The sequence below is a fragment of the Schistocerca nitens genome, chromosome 8, assembly GCF_023898315.1.
Source record: "Schistocerca nitens isolate TAMUIC-IGC-003100 chromosome 8, iqSchNite1.1, whole genome shotgun sequence".
In the NCBI taxonomy this organism is placed as follows: domain Eukaryota; kingdom Metazoa; phylum Arthropoda; class Insecta; order Orthoptera; family Acrididae; genus Schistocerca; species Schistocerca nitens.
In genome coordinates this window covers 255446254-255468809 of record NC_064621.1, presented here as the reverse complement: position 1 = coordinate 255468809, position 22556 = coordinate 255446254, and the positions used below count along the sequence as shown (strand labels likewise).

Below are 22556 nucleotides of genomic sequence, written 5' to 3'. Positions count from 1 at the left end.
ACACACTTAAAACAATGCAAGCATTCATTAGTAGCGCGAGTCATCAGGAGGTTTCACTGTTATTTCTATTTTGAACTACATTTAGTAGTAGAGAGTCAGGACGATATATGACTCGACTTTTCTTTTACTTTATTTTACAGGAAAATTTTTTAAAATCTTTTTTATTACGTGCAGGAGGTGTGGAAATTGGCCGTATACTACGACGGTCCGTTCGAACCAGTTCGAGAGTAATTCAGGATTACGTCGAAATATTTTATGTTTTTTTTTTAAGTTTCTGGGTACCATCAAGGCATGTGGCAGGAAAAACTTTACGAAAATATGCACTCACTAACTATCGATGAGATGTTAGGATGTTTTCTTCAGTTTGAGACCCATATTTTGTGCCCATCTTGATACTGAGAAACTGACATTATTTATGAGAGAGATGTTAGAGGGGGTATTCCTCGTGCAGGTACAATGAAGGGTTATAATCAAATAAAATAAAGTTACAAGAATGTAGCACATATGTGAAATCATTGACGTACAGGAAAAAATTTATGGATCAAGGGCTGAAACCTGGGGGCTACGAGAGCACATTTCTTCCCACGAGTTCATCTCCGTTAACTGGTATCTATTACTCAGACAGTTGTAAGATGACATGGATGCTTTTTGAGACATCTAGCTGCTTCAATTTGAGGATATCTACATCAATGGAACCAAAACATGTTACTGTAACAGATCAGTCGTAAGTTGTATCAATAAAGTTATTATTAGATGATGTTGATCGTGGATGTTATCAGCTTTAATGTAATCTGCCAGATGATCCAGAACAATGTACTCGCAAGCTTTTAATACGGAGAGTAATATCTTGCTAGGCGTATAATTACATAATGATTGTTGGTTACTATTCTTGCGTAAAGATTGAATTAAATTTCGTTTCCACTTAGTGAGATATGTAACGGCGGACATATTGAATACGTGTGTAATAAACAGAATAACACATTTGCCGACTTTTTAAACATATCTACGGCTTATAATAAATTTTCTTACTGTGCTGGCAGAACATGGTTTATGAAAAGACGTTTCTGTCGCGTAACTGCTATAATATTGTGGATATTACGACCTTAATTCATCTCAGCCTTAGAGCCGACCAGTGACGAAAAGAAACGTTGTTTAAATTGTCTCCACAACTTTGAAAAACAATATCAAGATTAATTTTGTTTTGCTAATCCTTGGCTGCGCATTTTTTTCCCTATTGGTTGCAGAATTCAGCTCGTTACATTGATGCATCGAGCATCAAGACATGTCTAATTTTGTAGTTGTGTAGCTCTTGCTTCACACGGTCCCGCAGGATACTGCATTTTCCATAACGTTCAAGTGTTGGGTTACTCTCACCGAACTCTGAAGTAGCATATTCACCATCTGTGGAGGCTAGTTGCCATTATACATCTGAACAGGCATTTACCAAGATACGAGTTTTACGTTCGTGCTAGTTATTAGCGGAAAGCTTCTCCGACAGTGAGTTACCACTTCGGGTGTTGGGTACTGGAACAGCAAAAAGAAGGAGCTGACTGAAATGCAAGCGTCTGTGAATATCGCAGGAGTTGTCCTCAGTTTGTACGCCCATGTTTAAAGCATTCAGTCAAGGGCGACGTCTTGCTGCACCTCATTGGTGGTTGGTAACGAGAAATACTGCCCGGTGAACACAAGCATATAGAGTGGCTTGTTAGTTTGTTTTGGAAAGGTTGCTTCAGGAGTTTAGACATCCGCCGCCACCGATGCACAAATAAGGTAACCTACAAAAGGAAAGTTTCAACTCTTTCTTGGCTATCCATATGACAAACTTTACACCCCTGTTCATCATTCGTATCCCGTACAAACATTTCGCATAATTTTCGACATGAGAAACTACCCAGTCACACTTCTGACCATCGGAGTGCCTTGTCGGCGTAGTATTTCCAGTAGCCCTTGCCATTACCTTTACGATAAATGACTCTCAACACCAGGGCCGTGTCACAAACATTCGCCACTTTTTGTGTGCCTCGAAATAATACTTTACAAACTCTGGGGATAGGCTGCTTAAACCAGAACAAAAAAAAGTTCATTTAAACATATGTCTGAAAACCCTCGTTCGACTGATACCTGAATATAGCTCGTCAGTAAGGGATCCATGCCAGAAAGAATCGATACAGGAAATTGAGAAGATCCTAAGAAGAGCAGCACGTTTCGTTACAGTTTCAATTATTAAGGGCGAAAGCGTCTCGGAGAAGCTCGTCCAAAGCCAGTGGCAGACATGAGTATACTTTCCTAAAAGAGTAAAGCAATGTATTACTTCTCCTATACATACCTCATGTAAAGATCGTTAAAGTAAATATTCTAGCTGACACGAAGGCTTACCAGCAATCGTTCTTCGTATGCACACTACGCAACTGTCTGAACGTGGTTCCTATAAAACTGCGTGCCTGTACGGTAAATAGTTTTCCGTCTACACTGGCTCAAGTTTAATTATAACCACCCTGCAGATGTAGAACAGGAAGGAGAGAAATGGTTCAAATGGCTCTGAGCACTATGGGACTTAATATCTGAGGTCATCAGTCCCCTACAACTTAGAACTACTTAAACCTAACTAACCTAAGGACAGCACACACATCCATGCCCGAGGCAGGATTCGAACCTTCGACTGTAGCATTTGCCCGGTTTCGGACTGAAGAGCCTATAACCGCTTGGCCACCGCGGTCGGCTCAGGAAAGAGAGAATGGAAGATTAGTGTTTAATAACCCACCGACTGCTAGACAACATGAACACAAGCTTGGATCTGACAAGGACGGCACAGGAAAAACATCGTGGTCTTTACAAAGGAACCACACAGGCACTCACTTTGATTGATTTTATCAATCAATTGATTTTGGTTATATCAAACACCCTCCTGCTGAATGTGAGCGCATTAGTTAGCCAGAGTACCAACTCGCTCTAAAAAAGGGATCGATGGTGAGCGAGAGAACGTTTCACGTGCGAGTTAGCAACGCAACGCACAGCCGTAGCTGAAAGTATCAAGCCACAGCTGAAGTTGCACAATGGGCGAGGTGGAAAATGGTGCGGCACTGCTGCACCGGAACGCTTTTGCGAAGCGTAATGAGCAGCGAGTGATTTCGCCGGTCCGCATTTGGGAATGCTGAACACAAGTCGGAAGCAGACACTGTATGCGCCCAGTGCGGAGCGGGCGTGCTTTGTGCGCCCGGCCGGCGCGTAGGATTTAGGGCGGCGGTATGCGGCATGTCGGCGCCTTCCTGCACCCGTGGCGACCCAGTTTGTAGTTAGCAGTTTGCCCGCCAGGTGCCGCGAGGAAGCATTCGGTGCGGTGCAGCTAATTCGCGACGTGAAATACGGCGTCCGGGCGCGCGGGAATTCCGCAGTTCCTCACTAGCGCAGGCTGGCCGGCCCTCTGCTCTGGGCCAGGCTGCAGGCGCTAACGATCGCTCCAGGAGGACCTCATTCTCTGCCGGAGGGATACAAGCATCCTTTTATCCCGAGAACCAGATACAAAGTACGTAAGGAACCTTTCCCATACTGGTAGAGATGGCTTGGAGAAAGAATACGTATCCGATCCTGAGGTCATTATCTCAAGAGATTTTACGTCCAGTAAGTGCGATTTGGGAGACTATAGTCGTCAGTAAGACGAGTGAAAACAGCCGATGGACTGTACAGATGACGCTGAAATCCTTGTCGCAACTCTCTTTGATCACAGTGTAATATTTTGAAAGTTTTTAACGATTGGTGAATATTAAGATTCGGAGATACCCTACATTCGACAAGAGTTCGATAGTTTTCTGCAACCCAAGAACTACACTGAACTGAGAGTCATGTGGTACTTCCCAATGCTCCTTTTGCCCGACGTAGCGCAACAACCCGACGTGGCATGGACTCAACAAGTCTTTAGAAGTTCCCTGTAGAAACACTGACCCATGCTGCCTCTATAGCCACCCATAATTGCGAAATTGTTGCCAGTGCAGTATTCTGTCCACGAACAGGCCTCTCGATTGTAGCCCATTGATGTTCAGTGGGCTGGGTGGCCAAATAATTCGGTCGAATTATCCAGATTGTTCTTCAAACCTACTGTGGCCAGGTGAAACTGAAGCCCATGAAAGGCAGCCACTGGTCTCCAAACAGCCAAACATAAACTTTTCCAGTCAATGATCGGTTCAGCTGGACCAAATCATTCGGTCGAATTATCCAGAATGTTCTTCAAACTAGCTGTGGCCAGATGAAACTGAAGCCCATGAATGGCAGCAACTGGTCTCCAAGCAGCCGAGCATAAACGTTTCCAGCCAATGATCGGTTCAGCTGGACCAGAGGACCCAATCCATTCCATGTGCACATAGCCCACACCACTATGGAGCCACCACCAGCTTCCACAGTGCCTTGTTGACAACTTGGGTCGATAGCCTTGTGGGATCTGCGACACATTCGATCCCTACCTTCAGGTCTACCAATTGAAGTCGGGACTCACCTCACTACGCCGGTTTTCGAGTCGTCTAGGGTCCAACCGACACAGTCACGAGCCCAGGAGAGCTGTTGCCGGCCATGTCGTACTCATAGCAAAGGCACTGGCATCGGTCGTTTGTTGCTATAGCCCATTAACGCAAAATTTCGCCGCATTGATCTATTGAATACATTCGTCGTATATCCCACATTGATTTCTGCGGTTATTTCAGGTAGTGTTGCTTGTCTGTTGGGACGGACAACTCTACGCAATCGCCGCTCCTCTCGGTCGTTAAGTGTAGGTCGTCGGCTACTGCGCTGTCTGTGGTGAGAGGTAATGACTGAAATTTGGTATTCTTGACACGTTATTGGAGCTGTGGATCTCGGAATATTGAATTCCCTAACGATTTACGAAATGGAATGTCCCATGCGTCTAGCTCCAACTACCATTCTATGTTCAAAGTCTGGCAATTCCCTTTGTGCCGCCACAATCATGCCTAAAGCCTTTTCACACGAATCACCTGAGTACAAATGATAGCTCCGCCAACGCATCGCCCTTTCCTAACTTGTGTACGCGATACTACCGCGATCCGTTTATGTGCATATCGCTATGCCATGACTTTCGCCATCTCAGTGTACATGCATCTGTGTCCGCGCCGCTGCTGCATCATCGTCGGGCGGGGTCAGAACCAGAAGTCTGCCGGGTGAAGTCTCTGCCGGGTGCATCCTGATCGAAGAGTATTGCAGCGGCCTGCAGAACACGAAGTGTCTCTTCCGCGTGTAAAACGCGAAGTGACTCTGCTGCGAACAGAAGTCTAAGTGTTGTAACACCCCACCCGTCATTTATCTGGTTTTTGGTGTGTGTTCACCCCAGGTAATTGACTAACAGATCAACAGAGAGTGCAAAACTGCCGCAATGTCGGGTAACGCAAAGAAAGTAATAAGGCCCAGTGACTCCTGATTCAACTGCGGTGGCAGTGTTGACATTAATTGACTCAGAATTGATCCCTTTTAATTAAATGGGATGCACATTGATGTTATAGTCAACTATTGATCACCAGATGCAAATGTTGAACATAAAATTAATTAAGAAAATGACTTGGGATTTCAACTACTTGATTGAAAACAGATGCAGTCGATTAGCACAGATTTATTTTAACTCACGACCTTCAATCATCACATTACAAGACTCTCCTAACAGGCAGTGGTAATAAATTGCGTTTGCGTGGAGTAAAGCGCGATAAATCAAAAGTAATCCTATCGACTGACCCAGGCGCAATGCGAAGTGCGAGAAGAATCCTACAATACACGGCCCATGAAACCCTCGTGGAAACATTGCCGACGTGATCCAACAAATTAATAAGTGGCTGGAGCGGGCGCAATATCACCGAATTCAGCATGGCGGTGCGGCGTCGTTATGCGGACGTCGGCCGACCTCGTGGTGCTGCAAGGCTGCGCTCGTCTATTCACTTCTAGCTATCTGGCTCAGTACATAGCTGAACGAAAACTTTCTATCTCCAAGCTCAATCGTTCCGTTTGCTAAGTCCTAAACTGCAGAGATGCTCACTCTCTGTCAGGCAAGCTGAGTAAAGAACGCCACGTCCGCACTCTAGGCAAGCTGGGAATGGAAGACCACTATGGAGACTTCTGCCAGTCCACTCTTCGCCTCGGTTTCCCCTCCAGCAAACTCACTTACGCCAATTGCAGAGCAAGTCGCGTTAATTATGTGTCGCTTCCCAGCGCCGACCAATGCCTGCTCTGGGAAGGGAACAAATTCCCACAAAATATCCCTTCCTCTCAACTTCTGCTATTTAGCTCCTCCCAGGTCACCCATCAAGATTAGCGTCTGCACAAAACACCAATTTTTCCTGAATTTTGACTCCCAGGAGAGTACTTTAGATTCCTGGGTCCTATGTTCCCATCGGAGGCCAGCGCATTTCATTCTGTCGCTCTTCACCTGATTTACTTCAGACTCTGTGGACCGTGAATTCAGCATGAAGTTGCTATAGTCACGAACACGCACATTTTGGCCTCTGTTGACCGCTCCACCATAGCTTTGCGAGACTTACTCAAATGTTTCACTGAAAACGGGACGATGGACATTTATCAACAGGTGTACAAGTTCTCCGTCTGCTTCCCGGTTCACCAGCATGGGGTCAACCACCCACTCACTGTCACTCATCTTAAGGCAGCTGAAGGCCGCGCCCCGTTACCACTTTCTCAGAGCTTGAGCCGCTCTAAGCTGCCTATTGTTGCTTCCCTTCACCACTCCCCAGCCGGCCACAGTCAACTCGAATACTTCCCTGGGATAAACTAGCCTCCAGTAAATCGACGCGTTTCCACAAAGTTTTCATGTCGTGTGAATTACTTTAAAACCATCACCTGACATTAATTATTCCAATACGTCCATACTATAACCTCTACAAGATGCATTGTGCCTTGTCAGTCATTTTTGTTCAGCCCTACTGTTCGCTCAACGTGAGTTAGGTGATCTTTAATGACTTCATGTAAGGGGCATAGTTCTTGCCATCTTACAGTGTCCTCTCTGCAAGCAGAGCCTGACCTCATCCTACTCAGAGCAGAATCTAAAGCGTCGAAAAAGCACAGAGTGCGTCAGTCCTGTGGACGTTTCCTACCTCTCAAGCAGCCGATACCAATAACAAAAGTAACATTTTTGTCCAGACAATGAAAAAGTTAAACAGACTCTACTGTACTCCCAAGGCAGAAGGAAAAGTTCAACTCTCTCAATCCAGAGTATTGAAACCCCTCTTCCAGAAACTTGCATCTAAAAGTTTTACGTCATGATACTCAAGCCAATCCAGATGTCTTGTTTTGGCGTCTTTTGCCTGCTGTTTTCAAGTGTGGGAATATAAAAAGGACTGGCTGTCTCTTTTCGAAAGCTTGGTATCCCCCTAGAAAGTTTTCTTCTAAACAATGGCTCAGAAAACTGATTGTGTTAATTACAATTAAGTTTAGCAGATGTCCTTAGCCGAAAAATGTTACAGAGTGCACCTGGCTGACAATGTTTCGCCAGGAAGCGGTTAGAGGACAATGGCCGGCTATCTCCAGCATCCGCCCTCCCCTACCTGAATCTAGAACCAGAGGCTGACACTTTCTCTGCCTCTTAAATAGGCGACGGTTGAGATGGTTGCTTTGCAGTTGGCACAGCACGCATATTTCGTCTTTGCCCACACCCAGTACACGCAGTTGAATATCTACAAGTGGCATTACGGAAGGAAAGGAAGAAATCAACTACGAAATCACTGCTGTCTTTTTGCAGTTGGAAATAAATGTGAATTTCCGAAGTCTCCCATTTTTCAGCTGGGTTTAATTGAAATGTAATTAATATGCTCATTAAACTGAATCTAATTTACAGATAAAAATGTGGTTAGTTTGCATAATGGTATATTTTGGAATGAAAAGAGATGTGGCTACTGCTTCGGCACTTTTTACCTTTGTTGAAACGCCCTTGCTGAGAGCTCATGGTCTATGGACAGAACTAATTACTGAATTTCCGCCGCATCTGGGGAGACATCTTCAGAAGTAAAACTGTAAACTTAATCGAATGCTCATGTAAAAAAATTTATACATCAACTATGCCCTCTCAGCCCCAAAGATTGTTTCCTTAGAAAATTACAGTGATTATTTTCCGTGTGATTTTACGACTTTCATGTCTTTTAATAGGCATTTTCTATGCTGAGGTTGTCGAGGACACTGAAAAAGCCAGATGAAGGTTAAAGGGATGATGTTACCATCATATGTTTCAAATCTAGAGGTTGGATCTGGGAACTGATCAGTTTGTGAATGCAGTGACAGAGTTGTCTCATGGGTCAATGCTAGGCTGACGGTTTCACAAAAATAGTAGTCTGGAGAATAGGTTGAGGGACTGATGATTACTAGTTCCTCGCCAGCAGAGGATTTATCTGCGTCGCAAGGGCATAAGCCGTATGAACGATGGTATAGCCATGTTTTCGTGACATTGCAAAACTAGACTGACGGAAAGAGGATTGTTACACTTACTACAGTACAATCCATTCCACCACACGGAGCGAAGTGTCCCTGTGATCAGACAGTGGAGTCGTATTCGGAAGGACAGTGGTTCAAATACTCGTCGAAGCATCCAGATTTAGGTTTGCTCTGATTTCCCTAAATTATTGAAGGAAAGCGTCGGGATGGATCCTTTGCAATGGCACAGCCGATTTTCATTCCCATGCTTGACACATTCAAGACTATGCTCCACCTCTAATGACGTAGACAACGAGACTTTAAATCCTAATTTTCCTCTTTCTTCTGACCATAGTTTTCATCACACGAATCCCTATAGCTACATCTCAATAAAAACTCCCGATGTAGCCAGTGATACCGCTCCATCGTCAATGTAAAAACCCAGTTAATAATCGTAGGTTTATATTACTGGGTAGGTGGTCCCATCCACCAAAAATCCGAAATTCCCAAGAATAATAATTCACAGGGTCTAAGTTTCACGACCGTCATCTGCTCTTACGAGACCCACATCTAAAGTATTTTGATGTGTCCAGTTTTTGGATTGAACTCCATTCTTCCCAAGTTTCGCCGTTCCCTCCAAACATTTGAATGATGTGTAACCCGCTCCATTTTCCATCAGCCACCCTTAACATGTACTAGTTCATAAAATGTAGACTGTCTGTCAACATTTAAAACGTCCTACAGATTATAAACAGTCGATGGGATAACAGCGGAGCCATTCGGACACTCTTCATCGGCCACAGCAGCTGATCTATACGGCGACAATATTAGTCTGTTCGAATTACCCAAGATTGGCCTCTGGAACCGTGGTGACCTTGGGGAACACAGTACTTGTCCAAGCTCGAAGTGATGAGAAATGCCTGGATGGTTCCTTTGAGAAGAAAATAGCTGATTTTCTACCCCAACATGAACTTATGTCATAATGTTCATGGGACGTTAAACCCTAAACTTATTCTCTTTTTTCCCAAACGATATGCCTCTCGTGTTCGTTGCCAATCATGCATTTCCAGATTTACTGTTTCGCCCACACTGCTGGTGGATTAAAAGCCAGAAATAGGTTTGACATCAGGCTCTTAGAACACGCCGAGATATTCCATTCCATGGGTTCGCGGGAGTGCTACTAATCGACGTGGCAGCTACTGTATCTCTAACTCAATTGCTCATCACTTGTTCGAATTATAAAATTCGAGCTTCACCAATTTCCTTGGTCAAGGACAAAAAAATAAACGAAAGTGATGAGAGTAACAGAAGTAGAAAACAAACTTGCTGAACGTGGACAATGGCAGACGTACTGTAGGGGAAGTGAAAGAAATCTGTCCAGGATGCAAAATTTCGGTAGATGACAAACAAGAGAGGCACCGTAATTAGTTTAGTACAGGAATAAAAGAATACTTGATGAAAAGATCTCTACCGGACTTAGTAACTGATATCAAAGTTAATGACGACATTTACTTAGTAGCGAGTCTAAAGCCCAGAATACCGAAAAGTCTGCTCTGAAAAGCATCAGCATAAAATTAACCAAATTTGAAACGTTGGCCTACAGATGAATGTCAAAATTGAAATCGATATCAGTAGATTGCATATGTTTGTGTCTGTGTACGTTTACATAAGCGTTCTGCAATTTCACGTAGTCAATCAGTATATCTCTCTTCTTCTGTCCTGTTCTTAATCGTTTCACCGTTTTCCCTCAAAATTATTCCCAAAGCATCAGTTGATGAGCGTTATCTTCTTAGTCTAGTCAGTTCTTCATTCCCCTTATTTTCACCTGTGAAATTTATCTAATTTTGCTACCTCCTGTCGAGTACTTCAACATTCGTAAAGTTAGTTGCCCACTTCTTCTTTTCTAAATTCCTGCGTAATTATGTATGAAAGGCCTCTAAATTTCGATATGATCATCCACGTCATGCCTTACCCCCCCCCCCCCCCGCCAACCCAACTGAAACTCCATTCTTCACACCAAGAACTAGACATATTTTTCTAAGCCGGCCGCGGTGACCGAGCGGTTCTAGGCGCTTCAGTCCGGAACCGCACGACTGCTACGGTCGCAGGTTCGAACCCTGCTTCGGGCATGGATGTGTGTGATGCCCTTAAAAAGCACTCCGTCTTCAGGCCACAAGTGGCCCATCGGGACCATCCGACCGCCGTGTCATCCTCAGTTGATGATGCGGATAGGAGGGGCGTGTGGTCAGCACACCGCTCTCCCGGTCGTTATGATGGTTTTCTTTGACCGGAGCCGCTATTATTCGGTCGAGTAGCTCCTCAATTGGCATCACGAAGCTGAGTGCACCCCGAAAAATGGCAACAGCGCATGGCGGCTGGATGGTCACCCATCCAAGTGCCACGCCCGACAGCGCTTAACTTCGGTGATCTCACGGGAACCGGTGTATCCACTACGGCAAGGCCGTTGCCATGTGATGCCCTTAGGTTAGATTTAAGTTGTTCTAAGCTCTAGGGGACTGATGACCTCAGATGTTAAGTCCGATAGTGCTCAGAGCCATTTGAACCATTTTTATTTTTCTGAGTTCCGGTTCCGGTATCCCTATTAGTTCTGTTTTGACGATTATTTAAGAAGTTATCAGAATTTTCTTTCCATTTTCCCGACTTGTTGTGCTGAGATCTTCTGTCATAGCGTTTATTGTTATCTCAACTTCGGCTATAATCCTCTGTTTTCATCAACAGTAGCATCGCAAGAGAAAAATTCTTTTCGCAAGAGAAAAATTCTTTAGCCAGAAAAGAATAGCATGATTAAGTTAAACGGATGGTCGAAGATAATGGGCGTAGTACTGTACGTAAGACGTAAAACAGTTAGTTCAGCGTAGGAAGATGACGAGAACGGCATCAAATTACTTGAACAGTGCAAGGGGGCTGCTCCATATTAACTGGTTCGAAATTCTTTTCGCCCCTAACATTTCCCGTAAAACTAACTTCCTTCGTCATAGCCTTAAACCTATGTGTGTTCGATACTGTTCCAGAATCTTCTATCGTTAATCTTGTATTGTGAAAATTTTCCGATTGTAAAAAAATTTGAACTGGTTTCGGGCTATTTTCCCGGCTTATTAAATTGTTTTCTACTTCATTATTCACCATACTGTTCTCCTGTATTGGCGAGTTCGCCATGTAAACAATTTCGTTATTCGGACTATCCATCATTCTTGCCTTTTTCATCGATCGCGTAATCATTTACCAGACATACAAAACTCGTCACTATACGAAAATTACACACAATATAACACTTTATCACCAACAATACCATTCACTCGAAATGCTTCCCGACAAACACGATTAACGAGCAATTAAAACCTTCACAATTGCACAAAATTGTCAAACCCGTATACGACACATGAAAAATTAAATTCTACAAAAATACCATTAGAAGAATGACATGACAACTACAAATGTTCAATTACAAAATATACACATACAATATAGACTACAACTACGAAACTACAAATTACTACGACAATACTACTGTCTACTATTTTTACTATCAAAAGAATTCCAAGGGACGATCCGAAGCAGCGGTCGCCACGTGCTTAATTAAAAAGGAAATGACTAATATTAGTGAATAAATGCAATGATTTTACTAGGTGTGTGACCGGTTACTATGTCTCGTAACTGGTTGGCCCTGACTAGTATTAGCATGCAATCTGACTGCATAAAATGAAAATAAAGAATGACAAGGAATTTCGAAAACATAATTGATTAATTAAGTCCCCTGCAACTATAAAAGCTACGAAACAACAAAGCACAAGTGTAACTGTTCTGTTTGTGGTAGTGTGACTCAACGTACATGTATGTGGCTCGGTTCTTTCTCAATACGACAAAATATTTTAAACACTATTTACAATGAACTAATTGAAAAACCAGAAATACTATAATTTCACATAGAAACCAGAATTACAAGTCTAATAAATGAACACGAGCCAGATGCTTTGTTGACTGTACCTGTGGGCAAGAGGGATTGTTATTAAAGAAAACTGTAATACCTTTTTACCTCATTATATATTGACGAAAATATTCCATTACACCAGCATCATAAATCAAAAGCCCATCTCCTTTTTCAAATATATTCTGGCAATTGCATCTTCTTCCATCTATACATTACACCAACCGAACAGTACAACATTTCAGTCAACACTCAGATCGTCTACTCTCTCGCCCATCAGAACAACGACTGCTCTCGACATCCTCTGAACTACTACTGCGCCCCGTGGAGATGGCGGAATAATAATCTTTGGCACAATCTCTGGCGCTGTACTCAGTGTAGCCGCCTTTCAACAGTGACTTTAAAACACACAAGAATCATCTTATGTTGTCTCTTTCTTCACTCTCTCTCTCTCTCTCTGTGTGTGTGTGTGTGTATGGGGGGGGGGGGGGCTGAAATTTTTAATAACTGGGTTAGTTTCCATTCCTGAACTTCACATATCTGAAATGTTTAATAATATTTTATAGTAAAATGGCTAGTAGTCACGTAACCTGTATCAGCGTTGCGATGAAATGAGGGGAAGCAGAATACGTCTCTGACCGACACACGCCAGGCATCCCACCCCCAACGGCCTCCGCCCTCAGCTTCGCTTGATGACCGCTTCACCCACCCCGCGACTGCCAGACTTGGCTCGACAGAATTCTTCAGAGAAAGCTGCGCGAGTCGCATTTGTCTGTGTCTTAAAAAAGCGAGAGAAACTTGAGCAGCCGGCTGAAGTTCTCGCATTCTTTAGCGAAACAAATTGCCAGCAATGAAACTTAGGGTAAGCTCCACCGTCCACTGCAGATCTGCCTCTGCAGAATGCTCCACGACAGTCTTCGTTCACATTCGCTCTCGTGCCTTCCCTACATTTAGACTAAATTAAGCACGGACGTAAATTATACTAACACTTGACTGTAAGAAAAATGCCACTCATAAACTATTATCGGAGAGGAACTGTAATTTTCTTTCAATGTGAAAGCCGGTTGCTTCGTTATAGAAATAAGGGACGCTTTGCTTCTAGACAGCCGACTATTCCAAACACTTATATTATCCAGGCCTGTTTCTTAAGTTATCTCAACGCTAGTATGACTTCCATACTCATTTGCTAAGATGTAGCACTTTTCAATGAGTTTTGATCTGATGGCTGGGAAACGGCGATCTAAATCGACTTTTCATAAAGTAGTCAGTGTTAATCTAAAAAAAAAAAAAAGGGTGATTATAATTAAACCTTCGCTACTTAAGTCAGTGTAGACTGAAAACTATTTGCCATATGGGTACGCAACTTTGTTGGAATTATGCTCATACTATGCGCTGCAGTATTTGTGTTGTTAATAGTGTTAATGGTCTTGAGTTGCCGTTAGGATCCGGTACTGGTACGGCGACGTAAGGATGAAACAGAAGCACCATCATGCATGACAGTTGCAGACAGCCGACATAGGCCTGGACAAGGTGAGCAGGGCTTTCGCTCATAAACCTGTTTTATCAAAACAACAGGAATAATGATGCTGCTCTTGACGAGTATCGACGTGTTAAGGAAACACAGAGGGGTCCTTTTTCAGCACCGGCTTTGAAGAACGTGATTCGGAAGTTCGAATTACCTGAAAAACTATTATTTCCATCATATCAGAACAAACCTACCACAAAAATTTAATTTGAATAATTTTGAAATGTAAGATACATTTTTCAAAAATAGGTAACAAAACTGGAAGAGGGTTTACAAAGTTTGGGGTCTACACCGATTTGTAGTTTTCTTTCCACGATATTTCGACATTTGGTTGTCTTCCTCAGGTGTTATTCACAGTTTGCTCTCCATTCAAACTGTGAACACGACACCCTGTGTACCACCCAAGTAACTGTCTCCCGGCGCCTTTAGAGAACAGAACAGTCTCACATAAATTTAATACGAACCGTTGGAGGAAATCGAGATTAGAGTGGTGGATAGTTTAACTAAGTTGGATGTAGGCTTTTTTAAGTGAAGCATGTGGCACAGCACTCAGTTTGCTTAGATCAGCTCGGAAAACATGTCAGTTATCTCTTGCTAGTCATGGATAAGCGCATATTAAAGTGTGTTTGGGTTCGTCTTGAGGTTCTCGGACACTGCTTTATTATTTGATAGCACGGGAAACAATCGATAGGTTCACAACCAGCGTGCCCCGTTTGGTTTGTTTGCAGTCCAAATAGCAAGCAATCCCTGAAGAAAACAACTAGCGAAGTTATCGAAATACCATGTAAATATAATGAAAATCCGACTGCAAATCAGTAACTAGCGATCTATCATGTTTTACGGAAAGGAAGAGATTACAAAAATTGGATCGAAAGAATTAATAGGTGATATCGTCGCCCGTATACGTCACATGTACATGGTAGTGATGTACCGGACGGAATAACACTCCTTGGTACAGTGGTGAGTTCTTAGCTTCACTCCTGGAGGGACCGAGATGATACTACAACACATAAAATATTGGATCACTTTATTATAACATGAACAAGATGAAATACTTAACCTCGTTACAATTCATGTCCACAGGAAGGTAATGAGTATTTATTACTGCCATTGAACATTAGCGTATCAGTTGATACGGAACAAGATACTAGTCTCTTCTCTCAGAGTACACCTAACAACGAACTTTTACGTAGAGTTTTGCCTAACCCAATTATCGCACTGCTTGCTTGGATGACTGCTGATTGGGCTGAGCGGTACTATTCTCAGACTTACGAAACGTAGCTGATGCGGTGGCGTATGGAAACTCTTCTGGGTGTTTCTACGTCGCCGTCTCTCATTCGTCGTTGATTCATGCAGCAACTATGTTTACTTATGGTTTCGTCGCCAGGTACCAACCTCGCTTCTGCACCTAGCTCTTCGGATGACAACACAAATGATACGCCTTGGTATGAGTATTGGAAGTAGGAGCTATACTGTGATCTAGAAGGGTCCTACGCGATATCCGACAAGATGCTTGTGTCTCTTCAGTGTATGTAGACATGAATCTCCCACTGGCTATTGCGACCAGGTTTACAGCTTCACTTACGGAACTTCATCCTCTAGAGTAACTCAATATGGACGGGCATATCATCTGCAGTGAATAAATCATCACCAACTGCATCTCTGGCGAGTTGCACACGTCCTTGCAGTGTATTATTTCTGTGCGTCTGCACATTAGTAATACTTATTTCAGCAGCCGTACGACCATCTCACGAGCGTACCGTGAATATCAGGAATCAGGTAAAACATCAAATCTCCGACATCGATGCGGCCGGAAACAGATCCTGCAACAACGGGACCAACGAAGACTGAAGAGAGTCGTTCAACGTGACATGAGTGCAACCCTTCCGCAAATTGCTGCAGATTTCAATGCTGGACCATGAATTAGTGTCAGCCTGCGAACAGTTCAAAGACACATCATCTATATGGGCTTTCGGAGCCGAAGGCCCACTCGTGTACCCTTGATGACTGCACAACACAAAGCTTTACGCCTCGCCTTGTCCCGTCAACATCGACATTGGACTGTTGATGACTGGACTCACGTTGCTGAGCCGGACGAGTCTCTTAAACTGTATCGAGTGGATGGACGTGTACGGGTATGGAGATAATCTCTTGAATCCATCGATCCTGCATGTCAACAGCGAACTGTTCAAGCTAGTGCAGGCTCGGTAATGGTGTGGGGCGTGTGCAGTTGGAGTGATATGGGACCACTTATAGTCTAGATACGACTCTGATATGTGACACGTACATAAGCATCCTGTCTGATCACCTGCATCCATTTATGTCCATTGTGCATTCCAACGGACTTGGGCAATTCCAGCAGTACAATGCGACACCCCACACGTCCAGAATTGCTACAGAGTGGCTCCAGGAACACTCTTCTGACTTTAAACACTTCCACTGGCCACCAAACTCCCCAGACATGAACATTATTAAGCATATCTGGGATGCCTTGCAACGTTCTGTTGTGGCACTTCTGCGTGCTCACGGAGGCCCTACACGATACTTGGCAGGTGTACCAGTTTCACTGGCTCTTCAGTGTATATAAATGACTTGTCGGACAGGTTTAGCAGCAGCGTGCGACTGTTTGCTGATGATGCTGTGGTATACGGGAAGGTATCGTCGTTGAGTGTGAGTAGAAAGTTACAAGATGACTTGGGCAAAATTTCTAGTTGTGACGAATGGCAGCTAGCTCTAAATGTAGAAAAAATGTAAATTATTGCAGATGAATAGGAGAAAAAAACTGTAATTTTCGAATACAGCATTAGTAGGGTACTGCTTGACACAGTCACATCGATTAAGTATCTAGGCGTAACGTCTCAAAGCGATGTGAAATGGTAGGAGCATGTAAGGATTGTAATGGGGAAAGCCAATGGTCGACTTCGATTTATTGGGATAATTTTAGAATCGTGTAGTTCAGCTGTAAAGGAGACCCCCATATAGGGGTCGCTCTTGAGTACCACTCGAGTGTCTGGGATCAGCACCAGGTCGGATTGAAGGAAGACATGGAAGCGCTTCACAGGCAGGCTAAAGATTTTGTTACCGGTTGGTTCCAAAATGTTCAGATGTGTGTGAAATCTTATGGGACTTAACTTCTAAGGTCATCAGTCCCTAAGCTTACACACTACTTACCCTAAATTATCAGAAGGACAAACACACACACCCATGCCCGTGGGAGGACTCGAACCTCCGCTGGGCCCAGCCGCACGGTCCATGACTGCGGCGCCCTTGACTGCTCGGCTAATCCCGCGCTGGTTCGAAAAACACGCAAGTACTACTGAGATGGTTGAGAACTCAAACAGAAATCCCTGGAGGGAAGGCGATGTTCTTTTCGAGGAACACTATTAAGAAAGTTTAGAAAACCAGCATTTGAAGCTGATTGCAGAATGAATCTACTTCTGCCGACTTACATTGCGCGTAAGACCCACGCTGATAATATCAGAGAAATTAATGCGGTTTCAGGCGCTACAGTCTGGAACCGAGCGACCGCTACGGTCGCAGGTTCGAATCCTGCCTCAAGCATGGATGTGTGTGATGTCCTTGGGTTAGTTAGGTTTAATTAGTTCTGATGACCTCAGAAGTTAAGTCTCATAGTGCTCAAAGCCATTTGAACCATTTTTTAGAGTAATTAGTGGACGAATTTTTCTCTCGCTCTATTTGCGAGTGCAACTGGAAAGGAAATGACTAGTAGTGGTACGAGGTACACTTCCCCACACATCTTACAGCTGATTGTGAAAAGTCTATGTAGATGTAAATTTGAGCCTAAGTAGAAAATTTAACAAAGATTTTCGTGTTAGTGTATGTACAGCGGCGCTCTTTTGTCATTACAGCGTTCATTATAAACTACATAAAACTAAAAAAGTAAGTAACGCACTAAAACGTGACAGAAATATTTTGAAAGAGAGATGAAAGTATAAGCAGTGTGTCCACAGTGTAACATACCCTCATATATTACACTGTGTGAGAAAAGTAATGAGACTGATTTTGTACCTACCAAAATCTTTTTTTGCCTACCAAAGTCACTTTTTAATAACAAATTGCCCCTTTCAAAGTAGTTCCGTTTGGCAGCTATACACCAGCATCGTCATTGTTCCCATACTTCGTAGCAGTGCTGAAAGGGTTCGAGCGGGGGGTCTTCAACCTGTGGGTCACACTCTTCATAATAATCTCCAGAGTCCCAGAATGACTTTCTGTTAAGACGTTTATCAGTTTCAGGAAAACGAAAAAGGCACAAGGACTCTGATCAGGGGATTGGAGGGCTGTGGGACGACAGGAATACCTTTTGCAGTCAAAAACTTGCTGATGGAAGTGGTTGTGTGACATGGGGATTTGTCATGGTGCAGTATCCACTTGTCTGCAATGTGCAAAACTTCGGTCGAAATTTAATGTATGTTGAAAATCTTGAAGTTTAACGGGTGACCCATCAGCTTATTAAACATCGGTCTGATCTGACAAGAGCACACAACGTTTTCGTCTGTTTTTTAAGTTGAAGGTTGCCCTGAGTGAACGTCATCTTCAATTTATTCCCGGGCTGACACTCAAGGATTACCCAAGTTTAACACAGAACTTGAGAGCTCTAATTTCTGCTGTTCCGTTTTCGTAATACACAACAAAAACACAGCTTCACTGATGGTGCTCTGAAAAATCACGTCATGGCTGCACGTGGCTGAAACACGGACACAGCATCTGGAAGGGATGAACACGCCGGTCTCCACAGGGAGAGCAGCACAGCGTTGCCAGATGGCTCGCAGTGCTCTCAGTCGTTTTACTTTTATCACACACCTCGTACATCACCACAGAGAGAGACAGCACACTGGCGACGTCGCTCAGTGTTGTCCATCTTTCTCTCTGCGAAAAACACACCATTCTACTACACTAACACATTCTATAAGGGGCGATCGAAAAGTTCTCGTTTGAGGACATTGCTGCAGCACATATGAAACGTAGTGCGACTACATTGCGGATATATGAGCACCGACATGCAGACAAGGGATTAGTGTGGCATTCGTTTCTTTCCGACGTGATGCGGTAAATGCGGGAACGTCAACTATGGTGACGGAGAGGATGTGCAGCAGACTTCTTCACGCAGCAGGACATGGTGTTTTACCAAATGGGTATCGTCAGCACGGTGTATTTGTGGGATGATTGCCTCTATGCTCACAGCGATTTTCCTAGGTGGCATATCGATTCTGGACTATACGGCCTATCAGAGGGAGCTTTTTGAACGCCTCATAAAGAAGGGTCGTGTGGACACAGGTACTAATGGTCGCTTGGGACCCTACATACCGCCTTGATTTTAATGTGAGAATTCGTTGGTAAGAAATTCTGTAATAACATTTCAGAACTGCGTTACGCCATTCGAAGAGAGTAAGAATTCAGATGTGTCGGTACACTTAGCGCACGAGCAGTAAAAGCAGCTACTTACAATGTTCACGACTTTCGTCCATATCACTGAAGAAGTGTTAATCCCACGTATTCTTGTTTTGGCTACAGGAATCATTGGTTGTAGAACACAGAAGGTTATAAACAAAGCTTTTTGCCAAGGAAAAATTATGTTGTGTAGCTAAGCGAGACCGAGTTTTGTGAAAAGGTAATTGAAATTTGGAAATTTGCGGTAAGGTCTTATGGGACCGAACTGCTGTGGTCATCCGTCCTTAAGCCTACACACTACTTGATCTAACTTAAACTAACTTACGCTATGGACAACACACACACCCATGCCCGAGGGAGGACTCGAACCTCCGACGAGGTGAGCCGCGCGAACCGTGGCAGGGCCCCCAAACCACGCGGCTACCCCGCGTGGCGAAAGTTAATTGAAGAAGGTCCTTGTGCGTTCTAGACGGAATTATAAAGCTGAAGCGAAAAATGCACTCTTACCTGAATTTAGTTTCCTTTATTAATGAATCTAACATATCAGCCTGCTTGGTCAACAGTTGTGTTACCGAATAGCCCTCTTAAACTATGTTTCAAACCTTGCTTAAATGGTACTGTTTTCCTTGCTGTATTGACTACATATTTAGTGTGTTGTTTCAGTGGACCGGACGCCGCCGAATCTGACGTACATGTGGTACACCTATGAGCGGTCCCAAGTAGCCTGCAAACTCGCCAGGGGCCAGGTTTGCCTCAAGTACGCCAACTACTACAACGATCAGCGTAAGTACACATGGCACTTACAATTAATCTAGTTCTTGATTTGAACACGAGACATGTTCTTAAGCATTTACATTGTTATGTGCACTGGCACTACTGTGTATAATCCCACTTAATGTTGAATCTACAGAAGCGGAAACATTGGTTAAATTGGTTAATGGATCGTGACTTAAAGGAGCTTCCACACCATGGAAAGATGTCGAGATATCTAGAATAATGCTGTAGTCGGTGCACGAACACTCGCTGCATGAGTAATGCTGATGGCAACTGGAGTTTTAACAAGCCAGTGCGAGATTGCAAAATTGGCCATTTGATCGATGTAACAAATCCTACAACATCAAATGAAGTGCAGTATCATCGGTGAAGATTTCAGCTATTGCAAACAGACGATTGAGTGAAATGGGAATCTGACTGAACATCAGTAGTCCAAAGACGACCGGAAGCCGAATACTGTCAGCTGCTGAAAATGTCATTCTGGCAAATCGAAATTCTCCTACCTTCACCGTCATCAAACACTTGCACGTTCTCGTAGCAGTGTGATTTTTTTAATTGAGTTGGTGCCACATATCGTAGACCCAACTGCTCGAGTCAGGCAGAGGATCACGTGGTGGTTGGAGCAACATTGCAGGGAAGTGGAAAGGCATTCACTGAAAATTGTGAGTCGCGGTACGCAGTGTACTGTTCTGGAAATACGCATGTAACCGTACCGTGTTCGCCCACGCTTAGCAGGTGTGGTGGAAGTTTTGTTTTCGCAGGTACAATAGGGCATCGATTATACGAAAACCTATCAATCGAAATATCGATTAACCGAAACCGCTCCTGTCGGCACATTCAAATTTTTACGTGCGTGATGTAGTTTAGCTGTTCATCTAGAACTGGACTGTAGTCCGATGCACGAAAGATGGCGGTTCGCGCAGGTCGAGCCACAAAGGAGGATTGAATTATTGCCTATTCTAGGTGGCAATTGCGGTATTCATCAACACGTACTTGGGAGGTTAAAGAAAGCTTGTACGCCGAAAATTTTGTCTCTGACTTGTTCATAAAGAATTTGACACTTCTAACTAGCAAATGGAATAAAAATTCACTAAATAGGTAGCTACGATCACGTTTAATGCTCGCGTTGGCTGCGACATTCACAATCATTGTTGCCAACTCTACAAAACGATATAAGCTGAATGTGTCTACAAAAGAAGCCAGAAAAAAATTGGAAATAAAAGAAGGTTTATTACTGCGTAGGTTTAATTTTGTAATAATTTTAATGTACGGTGTTTAAGGAATGGAGGAACATTGTTCGGTAACTTCACCTCTATGCAGAACCATTTGTTCAAATTTGATACACAGACAAGCCAAAAAATAATCAGCGCGGGTATTATTTGGATGAAATTACCTTTTTTACTTTGGAAAAAACAAGTTACTCAGACTCACTCATATCAGATATGTAATTCAGTTTAAGAGAACTTAAGGAAATAACAGTTCCGAGGGATTTTGCATCATATCTTAGTTGCTTGCGCAGCGTTTCATTTTAGTTGCTTTAACAGCCAGAGGGAAAATGTATAGACATTCTATAAAGTTTCTTGGAAGCACAAAAGAATAAAAATTTGGAGGTGTACCATGTGAATCTAATTACAGAAATGATTTCTGGATCCATATCTACTTCGTATGCAGACATAAGAGTTGAGATTTTATCTCTACGATATTCTTGTGAAATATTAGCCCATTTTTAAAAAAACTCGATATTTTGACGCAAAATGTTTTTAAATAAACGTGTTGATGACAGTTTCCTTCGCATAACTTTGTTGTTCACATGATAAAAATATGAATAATGTTTCTGCTAGATGCTTGCAAGAAAAACTTCACAACATACTCACTTTAATATTATATCATTCCTACTACTGCACTGAATAGAAGTTTTCTGGATCTCTTCTCAGTTCAGTCTCTGGAAAATTGTTTATTGCAACTGTGAACCGGATGAATTTCTATACATCCTGCATAAATCAAACTCTGCTTTGCTTGGAACAGCTTCCTTCATAATTGTGAAGCTGTGAACTTTGTTGATGCCAGCCACACCTCACTACCGTTTCTAGTAAGGTACCCAACTGTTTATGTGTTGTAGTTACGTTTCTGGTGTTGTATGTCTGTATGCTGAGGAGCCATGTATCCCACGAACAGAGCTTTAGTTTCCTTTGTTGTGCTGTTTAAACCAGTCTAATAACGAATTTTCATGGAATATTGATGTTTGTTTTGAAGTCTCAGTTCAATGCAACTGGTTTACCTTTCATCAACATGGATTTTAATGCTTTCCTATAGTCAAGGAAAAAAGCTACAAAAGAAGCGAAATGCTTGTGGAAAAAGCCATACTTTGGACTCTAGCTAAATCACTCGTTTGCCAGGTAAACGATATTACAAAGAAACTATAGTTAGCTTTAGGAAGCTAATTTGGCAACAGTGTAACCACAGCAGAGCGCTCAGAACTCTACGCTTATTGGCTGTCGG

General features: G+C 43.2%; 1 protein-coding gene across 1 annotated transcript in view; it reads left to right on the top strand.

Annotated features, from left to right (window-relative positions):
• The window catches only part of LOC126198796 (uncharacterized), a 148527-nt gene that overhangs the window by 105466 nt on the left and 20505 nt on the right, over positions 1 to 22556 (top strand). Inside the window, exon 3 of the mRNA XM_049935365.1 lies at positions 19947 to 20066. Coding sequence (XP_049791322.1) covers positions 19947 to 20066 — 120 coding nt within the window. The remainder of the gene's footprint in view (positions 1 to 19946; positions 20067 to 22556) is intronic.